The sequence below is a fragment of the Sebastes fasciatus genome, chromosome 9 (genome assembly GCF_043250625.1).
Source record: "Sebastes fasciatus isolate fSebFas1 chromosome 9, fSebFas1.pri, whole genome shotgun sequence".
In the NCBI taxonomy this organism is placed as follows: domain Eukaryota; kingdom Metazoa; phylum Chordata; class Actinopteri; order Perciformes; family Sebastidae; genus Sebastes; species Sebastes fasciatus.
The window spans coordinates 18,609,234-18,627,090 of NC_133803.1; the positions used below are offsets into that span (position 1 = coordinate 18,609,234).

Sequence of the window (17,857 nt, forward strand, 5' to 3'; positions counted from 1 at the left end):
GTATGCATTTATTTATTTATTTATTGACAATAAATATCACTTAACATCGCTTGAACTGCCTGACTGTATGTATTTCAAAGTGAAAGCTGTGAAGGTTGTTAGACATTGTTAGAGGTTGCTGTCTGCAGGCTACACTATTTTCTGTTTGACTGTTAGTATAGTATTCAATATAAAAGATTCATAAGAATAACATACAAGTCACCGTGTCCCCACTTCGGTTATAAATAATATACGTGAACCACGTACCAGTTACAGCTGGTGTAGTTGTCTATTGAGTGCAATGAGTATTCATGAACACATGCTATGATTGCAGTGCATTGACATTGTGGACCTTGTTGTGAAGGTTAAGGCACTCATGATGCTCTACAACAAACGAGTTACAAGTTTGTTCACAGTGTTGTCTTATTTAATATTTCATACAGCATATTGACATTCATGAGCGGTGTGTGAATCAACAGAGGGTTGGTGTGATGAGCTATCTGCCTACACATTTTAGGTTATTGCTACAATCTTTATTTTGTGGCTGTGTGAGCACTTGGGTACACTTGTTTTTTTATTTTTATTTTATTTGACTAAACTGTATAAAAAGTTCCTTGTGCAGGTTTAACCTAGTTTATTATTGGTGGTAATGATATTACTTATCAGCTGCTTCTGCATAAAAAGATAAAATTGATCAAACAATCGATGAATCAAAGATGAATATTTAGTCTGTGTCTCTATTATCAGACATCATGCCATGGATGTGGCCAATCCGACCGATTATGTTTCCTCGCTCTCCACTGCTGCCATTCTAGACTAAATTACGTTGTTCATCAACTGTGATGATATTGTTTGTGCCCACACTATGCAGGTTCTTAATGATGGATGGAGCTCCGTCTCACAGCAGGTTATGCGGCACAGAGCCAAACATGTTAGCGGGCTGCAACAGCACCACATGGAGACCTCTTTTCCTCTCTTTGCTGATTGGATTCGCTGCCAAATCTTGCTTGTGTGGTCTCAGAGCAGCCTGTGTTTCGCACTCCACTGGCTCCACTGTTCTCCACTGAAAACAGCTGGTCGGTCTGACATGATTCTTGACATATTTCAGCATAAATTACAATGAAATCATTATGATGATAAAAGTCCTGTAAGGTCTTTCAGAAAATGTAGGAATAAAAACTGGTGCAGATTGTGGGGGCATCACTCACTGAATTATTACCATTATTCTCTTAATGCAATTTCACGGCATTTATTTGCTTCATTCACCGTGGATGTGTGTCTTACAAGCTTAATGGGTAGCCTATTTGCAGACGTCCCTGGTGTTGTCGTCGGAGGGACACGCATCTTTGTCATTGACAATGTCTTTGTTCAACAATCCTATTCATGTGTGCTTGCCATTTATGTGCAAAATCGTGGTAATTTGTTGAAATTACATATTCACTTTGGTAAAGCACACAAAGGAAACTGGCATCTAAAACACATTGTTACAATCTATTGAAGGAATCAAGTTGTTCTCCTGAACTTTCTGCACTCAATAAAATGTCATAATCTCTCCTTTCTGTTTAAAGAAAATCAAGTTTATTAGTCAAAGTCTTGAACAATTTTCCTCATCTTGTAAAATCAAATTGGAAAGTCGTGATATAATTACCACATCCCCATAAATAAAGACTCATCACTCATCAGCCCAAATTAATATGCTCTAATTATTACAGTGGGATTTTAATTTTTGACTTCACTGATAAACCACACTCTCAATACTTCATGGCTCTGGGTGTACAATCTATCTATCTTATGTTGATTTCCCATGTGAATAGACGATAAAACCTACTAGTGGGTGCAGTAGGCCCCTACTGACCCACATCTGTGGGGCTTATAGCAACTGATAACGGCTATTTAGTAGCCTAACAACAGTCTTATCGGCTGATTTGATCATGTGACGAGATGATACTATATAAAGTAGTTTAGGTAAGAGCACCGGGCTTTGAAGCAAATTTTTGTAGTGGCCAAACGGTTGAATTACAACTACCAAGTCCGGCACGTGTTGTTAAGCTTCCTGGGTTAACTGGTTTGCATTGCACAGTTTGTGTGTGCTCAGCTAACTAATGCGCGGTGAGAGCTGTATCGCAACATTACCGTGCTATGGCTCAGTATTTGCTGTCGGTGTACGAGTTACTTGATTGTGATGGATAGGCTATTATCAGAATCAGAATCAGAATCAGAATGGTGTTTATTGCCAGGTGTAAGGGGTATACACGAGGAATTTTCTTTGGCTTTGTTGGTGCGAGGCAAACAGTATAATAACAAAGAATAGATAAACGTTAGAATAAAATAAGAATAAAAAATGTACAATTTACAAAATAAGCTATAAAATAAACATGGTATAAACAGATAGTGCAAATATTGTCGGTGTGCAAACAAAACAATCAGGTATCAGAGGGAGAGAGAGGGAGAGAGAGGGATACTGTAGGGGGTGGTATTGAGAGTGTATGAGAGAGGGGGAGAGTCAGTGTCGGGGCCGTAGTGTGTGTGTGAGGGGAAGACAGTCACAGGGGGGCGGATGGGCTGTTGGAGAGCCCCACTGCCATGGGGAAAAAACTGTTTTTGTGGCGTGAGGTTTTGGTCCTGATGGACCTTAACCTCCTGCCAGATGGTAAAGTCTGAAAGAGATGGTGTCCAGGATGGGAGGTGTCGGCCACAATCTTCCCTGCCCTCCTTATGGTCCTGGAGGTGTACAGCTCCTGGAGGGAGGGAAGGTTGCAGCCAATCGCCCTCTCTGCAGCACGGATGACCCGCTGCAGCCTGGCCTTGTCCTTGGCGGTGGCAGCGGCAAACCAGACGGTGATGGAGGAGGTGAGGATGGACTCGATGATGGCCGAGTAGAAGTGCACCATCATGGTCTGTGGCAGGTTGAATTTCTTCAACTGCCTCAGGAAGTACATCCTCTGCTGGGCCTTGCTGGTGAGGGAGCTGATGTTCAGCTCCCACTTGAGGTCCTGGGCGATGGTCGTGCCCAGGAAACGGAACGACTCCACCGTGTTAACTGGGGAGCCGCGCAGGATGAGGGGGGGGAGCGGGGCTGAGTTCCTTCTGAAGTCCACTGCCATCTCCACTGTCTTCAGAGCATTCAGCTCCATGTGGTTCTGGCTGCACCAGGATGCCAGATGGTCAACCTCCCATCTGTAGGCAGACTCGTCACCCTCGGAGATGAGGCCGATGAGGGTGGTGTCGTCTGCAAACTTAAGGAGCCTGACAGATTGGTGTCTGGAGGTGCAGCCGTTGGTGTAGAGCAGCAGACAGACCACTTTATTGTACTGTTGCACTTAATCTATACGGTAACCAGTCTCTCCTGTGTGCAAGCGAAAGAGAGAGATTGATGCTAAATCACTGGCTTCACACTTCAAGATTGAGTCCAGGCCAAAAAAGTTGGTCAAAGTAGCTGTTTCAAATTTCACTCTACTTCTCTACTCTGCAACCACAATACCAAAGCTAATCTTTCCATCTGCATTACTACCGTACACTGGCCTTGGTGCATTGAAATGGGTTTGTATACACAGAGTGATATCTTGTTTTTTCATTCATCTGTTCTCACAAGAGTTTCTGCAATCTGCACTACTTTCTTCATGTTGGTTGGCAGGACACTGATATCCTTCTGTCTCGCTGGCTGTTGCATTCCTCCACAGCTTTCCAAGATCCAAACAATTTTTAGCAGTCACCTAGGTGCTCATGGGTACTGTCGGTGGTGTCTGGCTGGTTGCCTTTTCCTGCTTCTCTACATTCACATCACTCAATGTGTCTCCTGGTTTATTCATAGGAATGGATGTTTCTACACATATTTGATCTTTACTTCTTCCCTCTGCCGCCTCATCCCTTTCTAACATCACATTTTTTGCCACACCGGCAGTGTCTCGACAACTTGCCTATTGGATGTATTGCCATTCAATTTGGTGCACATATCTATGCTGCCCAGAGGAATCATTATGACTTCCCCGACTTCCTCGAGCGCCACAATGAGGATATAATTTCTGGTTTTAAATGAAATGTCTCGACAACTGTTTGATCCATACCTGTAGTTTGGTGCAGACATTCATGTCCCCCTCAGGTTGTATTGTGCTCATATAACCAGAGTAGACTAGATATCAGGTATGTATTATGCATAGACTGTAGGCCTATAGCTATAAGAAGTGGACGTAGTCATCGTGACATCCCCCATCGGTTTGTGGACTGCCATTTTGAACCCTCAAGTTTGGCATTTAAACAAAGTCTCTGTTGTACACATCACATTTACTCTAGATTTCTTTTTTTTGTGAACTCCCCAACCTGAAAGTTCAAACTGCGCCTATAGGGGATTAACCCGGGTTGACTGGCTTGGTTTGAATTTACAAAAGGAGGGTTGAACATGGGTCAGATAACTTTGGTCATTGGTGTGAAAGAGGTATATGACAAGTCAAAGGCCCTGTTCACACCTGGTATTAACATGCGTCCTCAGTGATCAGATCACAAGTGGACAGCTCTAAGTACAGGTGTGAACACACTCAAGACGCATTGAGGACGCATTGAGATCGGATCTTTCAGACCACATTCAGAGGCGGTCTGGGCCACAGATGACCACATTCTTTTAGCAGTGTGTACGCGAATGCGTCCTGGGCCACATTAAGGACCGCCTACTCATCTGATATCCAGCTGGGATCCGCGGGATCACCGCGCCCCTCAGGTGAATAAACAGGCAGACACGGGCGCTTGTACAATAACGCCGGTACAATAATTTTATTTTGATGTTAATACAAATTGATTATTACTACTGATAGTCATGTAATATTACGTCACAAGGGCTGCTGTATCAGCCTTGTGTTTACTACGTGTTTATTTGCATATGGGGCGGGGAAGTGAGATCGGATCACAAGTAGTCGCTGAAGACGCATGTGGAGACGCATTTTAATGCCAGGTGTGAACAGACGTACTTAAAGATGTCCACTTGTGATCGGATCACTGAGGACGCATGTTAATACCAGGTGTGAACAGTGCCATAATGTCTGCTGTGAAAAGGCCTATTGCACTTCTTTTTGCAACCAGATGAGTCACCTCCTGCTGGCTAATAGAAAGAAAGCAGGTTTAAGGCATTCAGACCCGGATGTTGCCTACTGGTATTATGTTACTGTCCCTTTAAATAGGTAGATACGCTCTGCTCCAGGAGTGGCCATCTTTCTCTTATCACACAATCTGTTCTTTCCTTCAGTCTGTGATTCAGTCCTGTAGGAGCTCTGGAAGTTACAATTAAGTTAAATATACTCCATACTTGATAAATATAAGTTGTGAGTTGAAGTTTAACACTGAACAAGAGTTGATGGAGGAGCTACATCTACAACCCTGAGATGTTTAGAGCTGCAGGTGAGTTAAAGGTCGTCTAAACGGCCTAATGGTTGTAGCTCAATATCTGTTAGTTTAGCATGCTAGTTAGCATTACATGAGCAGATAATTCATTCTGTATTACTTCTACCTAAACCAGTCTGGATAATCTTGAGGAGGATAAATCATGAGCATGTTGTAATGTTGCTAATTGGGTAATGTGCTGTGTGTGATAATGGTTGCTAACCACTGGGTTTGGTTTGTTTACCAATTCAATTTGTCCAATAATTTGGTTTATGACTTGGAAAATGTATCTTTTGGTCATTCGATTTTCTTTTCACAAACGGATATTAAAAAACAAAAAATTAGAGGTTATTTGATTTTCGTTTTAAAATACAAAAATTAAAAATGGAAATACAAGACGTTTTTCTTTATCAGGATCAAAAAAGGGATGAACTAAACTTAAAAAACGTGTTGATTTTCATTTTCTATTTCTAAAAATAAAAAATTAAATCACTAGAAGACAGAAACGAATAAAAACGCCCCGTTTTTTCATCTTCTGCGACCGGAAGTTGCCCTTTTAAAAAGTAAGAGCGCGTATGAGGTCGGTGCTATATGAGAGGAAAAAGTGCTGCTGTGTAACTGAAGGTGATGGACACGGATCAATACGTAGTTTTTTAGAAACAATAAAAGAGTGTGTCTCTTATAAACCAAAGTACTGGACTCCCCCGGTATGGCTGCACAATTAATTGAATATTAATCGGGATCACGATTATGGCTTTGCACAATTAAATGAACATAATCAATTGCAATATTAACGTTTAAAATGTGTGAAAACAGCGCTGCAAAATCAATAAATAAATCGAAATACTCGTAAATTACTTGTTTCGCCCAATAAGAACCTTATTTTAAGTCTTATTTTGATGCATAGAATTGTACATTAGCACAACATGGAAGTGAAAGCATAAAGCAAGGTTCTGTCTATTTAAAGTTGAAAGGTGTAATAAAAAGGAATTGTCCTAAAATCAATGAATAATCGTGATGAATAATCCTGATCTCAATATTTATAAAAAAAATAATCGTAATTATCATTTTGGACATAATCGTGTTTGCCTGTTTAATTATTTTAAAAACTCATAAACTTTCATAAAAAGTAGACCCAAACTTCACAAGAGCAGCCTAATCCCTTTATTGTTCCAATGCATTACAGAGATGTAGACCTACACTACAGTATGACTCAGCACCCACATTAAATAAAGACTATAAGCACAAGATATCCCACTGTGTGTCCTCAGCCTCCAGAAGGAAATGTTGAGTGTGGCCGCTGTGCTTTATGTTCAAACACTATCAACACAAAAACATTCCTCCATCCACATAGAGGACAACAAACAAAAATAGGTTTAGATGTATGTGGGATGTTACTGCAGACAATACACACAAGGACATACACGTATACTCGAGTTCTTTCAGTAACAAACGATAGTTTCTGTGTTCAAGGATGTAACAGTTTAAACATTTTTCTGTCACCCTAAAACAAGAATTGGTCATCCTTGTACAGGAGAATCTTTTCTTTTATTAACGTTAAAACATTTTAGGGACAATAACAAAAACACTACACTAACACGCCAGTATTTTTTATTATTTTTAAAAGCGTCATGTTCTCAAAAGGTTTCTGGCTCGAGGTCATCCAAGAGAGGATCTCATTATGTTGTTGTTTTTGCGTGCTTCCAGGGCTGTCCCGAATACCATTCTTTGGACTGTGGAGCTTCGATGGCAATCAACAGCGAATATTCAAAGCTTTGGCCGGACCCAGTCTGCTGTGCGTGTGGGGGGCCGCGACCGGGCCGTGACCGGAGGAGCACTTTAATTTCTCAGTTAGTGGCAGAACGGACTCATGTCATTAAAGTATATTTTTGGCATCATTGGGCAAAAATTCCATAATAACCTTTCAGCATATTGTAATTCAAGTGTTCTGAGAGAAAACTAGACTTCTGCACCTCCTAGTGGCTCTGTTTTCAGGCTTTAGAAAATCTAGCCCGTGACGGGAGACTTTGACCAATCACAAGTCATTTCAGAGAGAGAGCGTTCCTATTGGCTGTGCTCCGGTCATGTGACCAGAACTTGGCATTCCTTCACCAGATTTCACAATGGCCGCGGCGTCACAAACTGTCTCATTTTACAGCTAAACAGTACACTACAAGATGATTCTGATAACATTTGTGGCGAGAAATAGTCATTAATGCAACATAATGTTGGTTCATATTTGATCAGCGCTGCCTAGTTTGACCGTTTGGTCGGAGTTTGCGAGTGATTGACAGCCGGCTCTCATAGACGGCAGCTGGACAACGGACCTCAGATCAGCTCTTACTGCTTGTTTTCCTCCGGTATGTGAAATCCTGCAGATACCGGAGGACACCGGGAGACACAGAAGCACATGATTTTTTTCAGGTTACCTGTTTCATGTACTACTGTCACGATATAGCGACCGTTTTATAAAAATAACTTTTTTTAATCATATTTGCTCCAACCCCGCCTACTTCAGCTTTAAAGCAGGCTGCACAAATCCTCAGAGGTTAATCTACAGTATTGTTTCATTTTATTTTTTGTTGAATAAGAAGCATTTTCCAAAAGTTTTGGTGTGTTTTATGCATGTTTCTAATCCCGAGAGGGAATAGTCAAATAATCGGGTCCAGCCCTACTAACTTCCTCAGATTTTCTCACAAATTGGAGGAGCGGGTTGCCGACTGCTGCCCTTCATTCATGCTTGTTAGGGCAACTGGCTGGCACAGCTGGGTGGAAGCTTGAGATGCCTGTGAGTTCACATAGGCTCACTTCAAACCAACTGAACTCAGCTCCTTCAGCAGCAGCCACAATAAACACAATCATCTCATTATGGAATTTTTTTCTTCACTTTTGTTGTTGTGTGTCTCCAGAGAGCACATCACACTGTTGGAGGACTGGTGCACAGCGGTTCTTTATGACCTTCCTGAGTCTGACTCTCTCTGCAACACTTCTGCTCATTAAGCCCTGTGTTGACAGGTAAGACCAGTTCCCATAATTCCACAACCCCTGTGTTACTTATTAAACTTGACATATTACTTGTTATTTCATCATTTTCACATTTATTTGAATGTAAGGGGACACTGATATCAGTACGTGCCAAATTGTTATATTGTGTAATCTTTAGCCATTATTCCTCCGTCTGCTAAACTCAGACTGATACAAGTCAGTTCTGACTCCAGGTGATATCAGAGTCTCCGGGTGCCTGCTGCTGATGGAGAGTATTTGATATACTCTCCCAGACCCGGGCTCATATCGGCATCAATCGATACCGCAACCATGAGTATCTGCGGATACTGATACCAATCAAATACTGCCTTTTCCCCTCTTTTAAATAACTAAGTTTAATAAATTGAATAACTTACTAGTTACTTTGCAGATTCAGGTTATTAATACACAATATAGTGAACCAATAAATGCGGATGTATTATTATAGATTAAACTACCCAGCAGTATATAAAGTCATTAAAATTACCTCCACATTTACCTGCTCAGTAATTAGAATACAATCATATAATGTGTATTATTCTGCATAACGAGTACTTTTACTTTTGGTACTTTAAGTATATGTTGATCCTAATTCTTATGTATTTTTACTTGAGTAGCCTAATATTTTGAATGCAGGACTTTTACTTGCAGCTAGTATTTTACTTAGTACTTAAGTAGAGATCTGAGTTTTTCTTCCATCTCTGTATGTTATTATTAGTTTATTGAAATATTAAAAGGGTTTCCTTTTCACTCACATACACACAATTTTCAGATACAGTTAATGCAGTGTAGTGCGTGCACTGTTTGCCTGTCTATCATCTGCTGCTGTCTCTCTTCTCTCTCCAAAGTGCGTTTGTGCACTGAGTTTTCACCTCTAGTAAAATGAGGCGTTTATTGTTTTAGTTCGTTGTGGAGCGATGCCGCAGCTACAGTCATGAAGACAAAACGCTCTGCCATTTCTCCTCTCCTCTTCCCACTATGAACAGTCTAATGTGTCCTTTGTTTTATAAGCACAGTCTCCTGCTTATGTGCTGATGACTCATGTTGATTCAATCTGTTGACAATGGCTGAAATGAAGTGAGAGGAGTTATAAAGTCAAATAATATTTTTACAAACTAGACTTGAGAGAGAAAACTTTTGTCAAAATCTTGAAGTAGATCTGATAAACAGGAGAGAGCAGCGTGAAACTGTGAGGCTGAGAGCACTACTGCAGAGACCCAATGTGCTTCAGAATAATTGTCTTTCAGAATAACACCTCATACTTTTATAGTCATCTTGTCATGCTGTGAGAAACAGAGTTGCAGACTTTTTACTGATGTTGACTGTGATGTGTGTGTGTGTAAGGCACGACGGTGTAAGACTGAAAAAGGAGTGAATTGGCTCCCCACATACTCCTTACCATGGATACCATAATCCCATTGCTGTCTTGGAAAGTCTGAAAGTTGGTGAATGACAGGTCCTTTGTTGTTATCTGGACACCCACGAGGACGACTGGGGCTTTAATTGAAGGAGGTAAAGCAGAAGAAGAGCTTGTGTATACCCTGGTTTACTATTGGAATCACATGAAAGTTATCCTCTATTTCCACACCAGAATCAAATTGTCTCTAATCCAGCCAGCAGTGATCAAAAGTACTCATCCATCAGTTCTTGATTCAGTAATTTGCTCTTTGCTGAGGCAAGAATAAAGTATTCTTCATATCAAATTAAGCTAACCACAGCTCAACTATTATTTGACCAATACACAAATCCTGTATCCTGCTTACGAATGTCGTTTCAAGTGCCAGCCATATACATAGTATAGTATGTCGAAAAAAAGTCATACTATAGTATGTTGAAAAAATAAAATAAAGTCATAGTATAGTATGTTGAAAAATAGAAAATTCTTAGTATAATATGTCGGGGGGGGGGGGGGGGAGTCATAGTATAATATGATGAAAACATTTTTTATTTTTTTTTTTAAAGTCATAGTATAGTATGTCGAAAAATTAAAAAAAGTCATAATATAGTATGTCGAAAATATTAAAAATCCTTAGTATAGTATGTCGAAATATTAGAAAATGTCTTGGTATAGTATGTCGAAAATATAAAAAAGTCATCGTATGGTATGACGGAATTTTTTTTTAAAAAAGTCATAGTATAGTATGTCGAAAATATAAAAAAATGGCATAATATAGTATGTCGAAAATATTAAATAAGTCATAGTGTAGTATGTCGAAAAAATAAAAGATTTCATAGTATAGTATGTCAAAAATTTTTTTTTTTTTTAAAGTTATAGTTTAGTATATGGGGGAAAAAAATCATAGTATGAAGAAACTTTTTTAAAAAGTCATAGTATAGTATGTCGAAAAAATATAAAGTCATAACTATTCTATGAATTCTAAAAAAAAAAATTTCGTCATACTATATGACATTTTTATTTGTTTGACATACTATAGCATGACTTTTATTTTTCAACATACTATACTATGACTATTTTTTTTTTTTATTTATTCATAGTGTATTATGTCGAAAATATTTAAAAAGTCTTAGTATTGTATGTCAAAAAAAGTCATAATATATTATTTGAAAAAAATAAAGTCATATTATAGTATGTGGACATTTTTTTTTAAAAGTTATAATATAGTATGTCAAAAAAATATTTTTTTTATAGTATGTTATGTCAAAAATATATTTTTTTAAAAAAGTAATAGTTAAGTATGTGGACATTTTTTTTAAAGTCATAGCATAGTATGTCGAAAAAATAGTCATACTATTCTATGAATTTCTTTCGACATACAATACTATGTTGAAAAAATAAATAGTTATAGTATAGCATGTTGAAAAATAAAAAAGTCATACTATAGTATGTCAAAAACAATTAAAAAGTCGTTGAAAATTAAAAATCATAGTAAAGTATGACGAATTTTTTTTTTTTAAAGTTATAGTGTATTATGTCAAAAATAGTTTTGTTTTTTTGTTTTTTTTAAAGTCATAGTTTAGTATGTGGACAATTTTTTATAAAAGTCATATTATTGTATGTCGAAACAAATTCATAGAATAGTATGTTGAAAAAAAAGTCATAATATAGTATTTTGAAAAAATTAAAAAGTCATCGTATAGTATGACGAAATTTAAAAAAAATAAAAAAATGATAGATTAATTTGTGGAAATGTTTTTAAAAAGTATTGTATGACGAAGAAAGAAAAAAAAGTCATAGTATGGTATCTGGAAAAAAATCATAGGCCGTTTCCGAAACCGCCCACTACATACTACTGACAAACGCAGTATACAGTACATACTGCGTTCGTCAGTATTACAGTATGTAGTATGGATAGTAATGTCGAAAACATTTTAGACAGTCATAGTATACTACTGTATGTTGAAAACATTACATTTAATTGGTATTTGTGGTTACTTTTTATTGAAAGAGAAGAAGAAGAAGAAACCTTCATTTGTCATATACATACAGTACTGGTACATACATGAAATTTGACCTCTGCATTTAACCCATCCAAAGTATTTTAGGAGCAGTGGGCTCCTGCACCCGGGGAGCCACTTGGGGTTGAGTGTCTCGCTCAAGGACACTTCGACATGCAGTCTGTAGTCATCATAAGTAAGTTTCTAACAAGACAACCAGTGTGTCTCAGAAGTGTTTATGTATCAGGCATTTTTTACATAATCTATTCTTCAATGTGCCTTTAGAGCCTTTTTTAAAAGCTGTTACCCTTTTCTTTTTTTCCACGATGACCGATTACAGGACTACCTGTTTCTGTGCATGATGCACGGGTTCTGCAGTGGAGCTCAGTTTATGTGCAGCAGCTCTACCTGCCTCCTGGCTGCTGCATCATTGGGGATGGAAGGTACCCATGCCTGGCTGCACCCATCAGCCTAATGACCCCATACAGGGAGCCGGTGCAGAACCCAGTCCGGGGGAGGTATAACCGGCATCATTCCAAGGCCAGATGTGTGGTGGAGAAGGCAATTGGGATGATGAAGACCCAGTGGCGCAGCATCTTCCTCAAGGATCTTGAGGTAAAGGAGAACGTAAGATATGTGTAAATGTAACTACATACACAATGGCTGACTGCTGAGCAGCAGGTCGGAAAACAAGCAGCAAAGTGGTACAAAGAAGAACATTTTGAGTTAATTAAAAGACTTATATAGCATTGTAACCAATAAGGACGAAAATTACTTTAAGTTTAATTGACATTTTGCAGTTACATAAAACCTCTCTTTTCCTGTAGGTGAAGTCCACCTTTGTGCCAGAGGTGGTGTCCACCTGTGCCTTCCTCCACAACCTCTCAATCACAAATGGGGACTTGGTAGATCCAGATGTAGAGGCTGCCCATGGCGAGGACCAGTCAAACCAACCTGAGGACCAGATCATGCCATGAGACAATTTGAGAAACAGACTGGCACCAGAGGTTTCTGCTCCTGGTGCGGTCAGCATGACCACTAAATCCAGCACTTAACATTATTTGTTATAATTTCTGTTCCTGCAATAATTTTTCTTGTTTGAATAAATTTTTTTAGTTCAGTTTCAGCTGGTTTCTCTCATCAGTTCATGAATACTATGTTCTAGTTCTCTCCTAGTCATAGTATACTATGTAAAAAAAAATGTAAGAAGTCATAGAATAGTATTTGGAATTTTTTTTTTTAAATGACGTAGTTTAGTATGTCAGAAAAATAAAAAGTCATAAAAATAGTATGCAGAAAAAAGTTATAGTATGTCGAAAAAATAAAAAAGTCATAGTATAGTATGTCGGGAAAAAAAATCATAGTATGTCGAAGAAATAAAAAAACAAAACGTAGTCTAGTATGTTAAAAAAATAGTATATTGTGTCAAAAAAATTAAGTCATACTATAATGTGTTGAAAAAAAGTCATAGCAAAGTATGTTGAAAAAATAAAAAGTCATGGTATAGTATGTCAAATTTTTTTTAAAAGTCATAAAATATGCCGAAAAAAAGTCATAGTAAGTATGTCAAAAAAAAAATTTAAAAAGTCATCTAATAGTATGTCGAAAAGAAATTCATACTTTAGTATGTTGAAAAATTTTAAGTCATTATATGGTACGTCAAAAAAATAAAAAAGGCATAGTATAGTATGCCGCTTAATATTTACTAACAGCAACTCAAACAAAAATATCAAATGTAGAAGTTCTATATTTCACAGACACACACTCAAATCTAATTCATCATTGAGCCCAAAGTGGGTCCCAAAAGTTTGGAGCTCTGTTATCCAGAAGGCTTCTCGTTTAAGAAGAGCTTCCTTTTAGATCACCTCCACGTCTAGACAGGACTACTTTTTCAATCCCACAGTAACTGAAAGCTGTGATTGGATGGTTAGCCTGTTTGAAATGGACTTTCAGCTGCTGTGGGATTGCAAAAGTAGTCTTGTCAAGACGTGGAGGAATATAGAACTTATACTTAATTGTAATGATGATGCATTATATGTCAAAAAAAAAAAAAAAAGTCATAAATCCAGGAAATTCTGATTTTTTTCTCAGAATAGTTAAAGAACGCCTTCGAAGCGAAATCCTCAGTTTTCATCTTAAAAAATTTAAATCTACTACACTGTTGAAGAAAAGAGCAGACAGTAGAGTAATTTAAATGTTATTATTCAGTGGGATTTATTTTCCATCTTATTTTATGCATTCTATGTATTACATTTCATCTTATTTTTATCTTTAAAGCGTTTCTTTTGCACTTTGTCTCGATGCTTTTAATGTTTTATGTAAAGCGCTTTGAATTGCCTTGTTGCTGAAATGTGCTATAAATATAAAATTGCCTTGCTTTGTAGCATTCCTGCTGAGCAAATGAGAACATGAACGACCATCCTACTCATGAATAAACCCTTTACAAGCTTTCATGTCATTAGCTTGTGATTTTCTTTATTGATAAGGAAATTATAAATATAACAACAGAAGGACATAAAACTCAGAGCATAATGGAAGATGGGGATGTCCTTTATTACACAATACAGCTTTTCCTCAAATCATTTAACAATACTATGACGGTATTTTCTTTAGAGGTGAACGAGTTACATCATTTGCATGATTTTTATGTTATACAATGGCCGTTACCATGTTGGCTGTGAATTCAACAGACTGTGAGACACATTAAAGGCCATAGTTTTTTACATTTTTCTTTCCCAATTCAAAATTGATTTTACCGGCTTTGAAAATCAGGGCCACATCACACTTTCTCCTTTTGCTAAACAACAACTGTGCAGTCATAGCTTAGAAGCAGCAGGTCTGTCAAGCATTGGATTCCTAGACATACCGAAGCGGTGTCTACCTTTAGAGCTGCAGCGATTAATCGCAAACTATTTTGATAATCAATTAATTCGTTTGAGTAATTTCATCCGGCCACAGCTTTTGCCGGCGCGGAGATATTAAAAAAAGTAAAAATTCTCTGATTCCAGCTTCTTAAATGTGAATATTTTCTGTTTTTTTTTTTACTCCTCTATAACATCCATCCATCCATCCATCCATCTGCAACCGCTTATCCCGTTAGGGGTCGCGGGGGGGCTGGAGCCGATCCCAGCCGACATTGGGCGAAGGCAGGGTACACCCTGGACAGGTCGCCAGTCCATCGCAGGGCTGACACATAGAGACAGACAACCATTCACGCTCACATTCACACCTACGGGCAATTTTAGAGTCCACAATTAACCTAACCTGCATGTCTTTGGACTGTGGGAGGAAACCGGAGTACCCGGAGAAAACCCACGCTCACACGGGGAGAACATGCAAACTCCACACAGAAGGGTCCCAAGCTGGATTCGAACCTGCAACCCTCTAGCTGTGAGGCGCCAGTGCTAACCACTGCACCACCGTGCAGCCCTCCTCTATAACAGTAAACTAAATATCTTTAAGTTGTGGACAAAATAAGACATTTGAGGACGTCATTTTGGGCTTTGGGAAACACTGATCGACATTTTTCACCATTTTATAGACCAAACAACTAATCAATTAATCCAGAAAATAATCTACAGATTAATCAACAATGAAAATAATTGTTATTTGCGGCCCTATCTACCTCTGTCTGAAACCCATTGTTTCGAAAATTACAAAGAATTTTGCGTGGTAAATCTGCCACCACTTACCAATTTAAACTGCATATGTGCTGTAGCAACAGTAACCGGGGAGAATGGCCAGTTTCCATTCATTTTTATCATCTCTCTAAGGCTTAATTCAGGTAAGGCGCAATTAACTTGTCATCTCTCTTCAATGGTCTGTAATACTGATTGTGTTTTAGCAGATAATTGTTCATTAAAAAATAAAGGACTTTAGGGTAAATGCTTTGGTATTAATGCTTTAAATATGAGTCTCAAATGCTGCCATCCGCCCCTCAGTGCGTCTGAAAGATCTTGAGGCATCTTTCCCAGGGGGACTCGTCTGGTCGTCAGGCTCTGTAATCTGCAGATCACACACTGAGATTGGACCTCTTCTTTCAGGCTTCCTCTCTTCTCTCAACATTTGGCCTTTTGAACTTGTGTAAAAATATTTTCCTGCCTCTTCAGGACTCAGACTTTCCACCTGAAATAGAAACGGACAAAATGTTTTTTATGCCTTTATAGTAGGAGAGACCAGAGGCGGAAAAAAAAAAAACAGCAGCAGCAATTTCCAAACAGTTTCTATTGCTTTCAACCCAAAGTGAAATTAGTTGAAATTAGTTCCCCCTGTGGGAATGAATATTCATTTTGTATTTGATTATAATTGACAATTATCTTTTTGGATTGCATGGTGACTTCAATCACCTGCTCTATGTTTGCTCCATTATTAGTTAAATTTTGGTAGGCCTTTACAGCGTATCAACGTAATTTGATGCTCCACACCCATGTGTTGTCATATTGGCTGAATGGTAACGGACGAGAACTCTGGTCTTTAATGGCAAATGGGGTAAATGTCCATCCATCCACGTCCAAAATACTAATTTCTGCAGCCCGTGGAGGTTCATACCAGTCAGTCTCATGTTATACTAATGAGGCTCACATTCTAAAAGGATTATTATTGTTGTTGTTTTTTAGGTTTTTATATCATTCTAGCTTCCCAGTCGTGTTCTTTATATATTGAAATCTGAACATTCATATTTTGGTCAAAGTATGTATGTTTTAGGGTCAAAATGCTGTTTTCCCCAAGCCCTTCTAAAACTTTTTCCCACGTTACCTGACGTAGGTTTCTGCATGATGACGTTGCTACATGTACAGCATATATACATCCTTATAGTCAGTGTATTACATACAGTAACTCAGATGTCGCATGCTAAGCAATGTAATGCTGTGGACGCCACTTTAGTTCGGATATGAAAGTCACAAAATAACGCAAAGAGTTCCCTCCAGGTATTCCTTTTCCTAATTAAAATGAGTGTTATCTCTGTAGGAGCTTTTGTTTTTCCATTTCTTTCTCAAATTAATTGACTGATCATATCTCCTTTCCTTCTCTGCTTTCAACAGCTCTTCTTGTCAAATATGACTATTTACCTCTCTATAATTGAAACACATTCTCACGAGATACACTACACAGGAATATTATATTACATCTTTTGTACTTTAAATCTGCCACTTGTGATTATGGTGATCTAAAGCTGTGGCTCTAATTCACCGTTGTTTGTGACTAAAATATAATAATGTGAATGTTGAGTTGTGATGGATTCAGAACAAAAATCGAGCAGAAATATTTATGTTAAATCATTTTTCTTGTATTTTGCATTTAAGGTGCGCCCAAGTTAAATCAAAACCAGAGAGTGTGATAAAGCAGCTCCACAGGACAAACTAAATGCAGAAAATACATATGACAGATGTGAAATATACATACACTGTGGAGCAAAATTGAGGATTGAGATGCTGGCAGCATGAAGATTAAGAAAGAAAGCAGAACAGGAAAGAGGCAGGGGCGGCAGAGAGAGAAATCAGCGTAACCAGTGACGACAGCAAGAGGCCTGAATGAACAGCAGAGAGTGTGTGGGCTGTCGCATTATGCAGACTGCACAATCAATGACTTGCTAAAAACAAGGTTGTGATTGTAAACATCCACTGACATTTCTCAAATTCAGACACAAACACATGTTGATGAGCTATTTGTCTTGGTTATTTATCTTAATCACCGATCCATTTGTGCTCAAAAGAACCCCCCAAACCTCATGCTGCTCATTTTTGCTACACAAATTGATTCTACCAAAGATTAGAAAATATGCCCAGTGGTGAAATAAAATACATTTTACTACCGGGTTATTTCACATAACTCTGCGTTTCAGCTGCCGTGATTAAACAATTCCAGAGTCTAAAGAGAGGAAATTACTTTAAGGCCATGACAAGAATAAGAACACGTATCAGCCAGTTAGTGATTAGACAGAATACTGCATGCAGAGGTGTACAAAAGACTGGAGTAAAGGACGGTTTTTGAAGCACTCACGTCATTGACAACATTGATTAGTGTGAACGCTCTGTAGCGTACTCGGGCACGCTTCATCGATCCGTACTCAAGTCCACTTGGAAAGGTGGTC

The 17,857-nt window shown here is 38.3% G+C and overlaps 1 protein-coding gene and 1 long non-coding RNA gene across 2 annotated transcripts in view; one reads left to right on the forward strand and one right to left on the reverse strand.

Moving 5' to 3' along the window:
- The first annotated feature begins 5,204 nt into the window (after positions 1 to 5,204).
- Positions 5,205 to 10,067, forward strand: LOC141774071 (uncharacterized). The gene is made up of 3 exons (XR_012595230.1): positions 5,205 to 5,364; positions 8,256 to 8,361; positions 9,274 to 10,067. It is a non-coding gene; the product is annotated as an uncharacterized LOC141774071 (long non-coding RNA).
- Positions 10,068 to 14,295: 4,228 nt separating this feature from the next.
- mlip (muscular LMNA-interacting protein) overlaps positions 14,296 to 17,857 on the reverse strand; it is a 32,050-nt gene continuing 28,488 nt past the window's right edge. Inside the window, exons 12-13 of the mRNA XM_074645425.1 lie at positions 15,184 to 15,891; positions 14,296 to 14,795 (exon numbers count right to left, since the gene is read on the reverse strand). Coding sequence (XP_074501526.1) covers positions 15,670 to 15,891 — 222 coding nt within the window. The 3' untranslated portion in view covers positions 14,296 to 14,795; positions 15,184 to 15,669. The remainder of the gene's footprint in view (positions 14,796 to 15,183; positions 15,892 to 17,857) is intronic.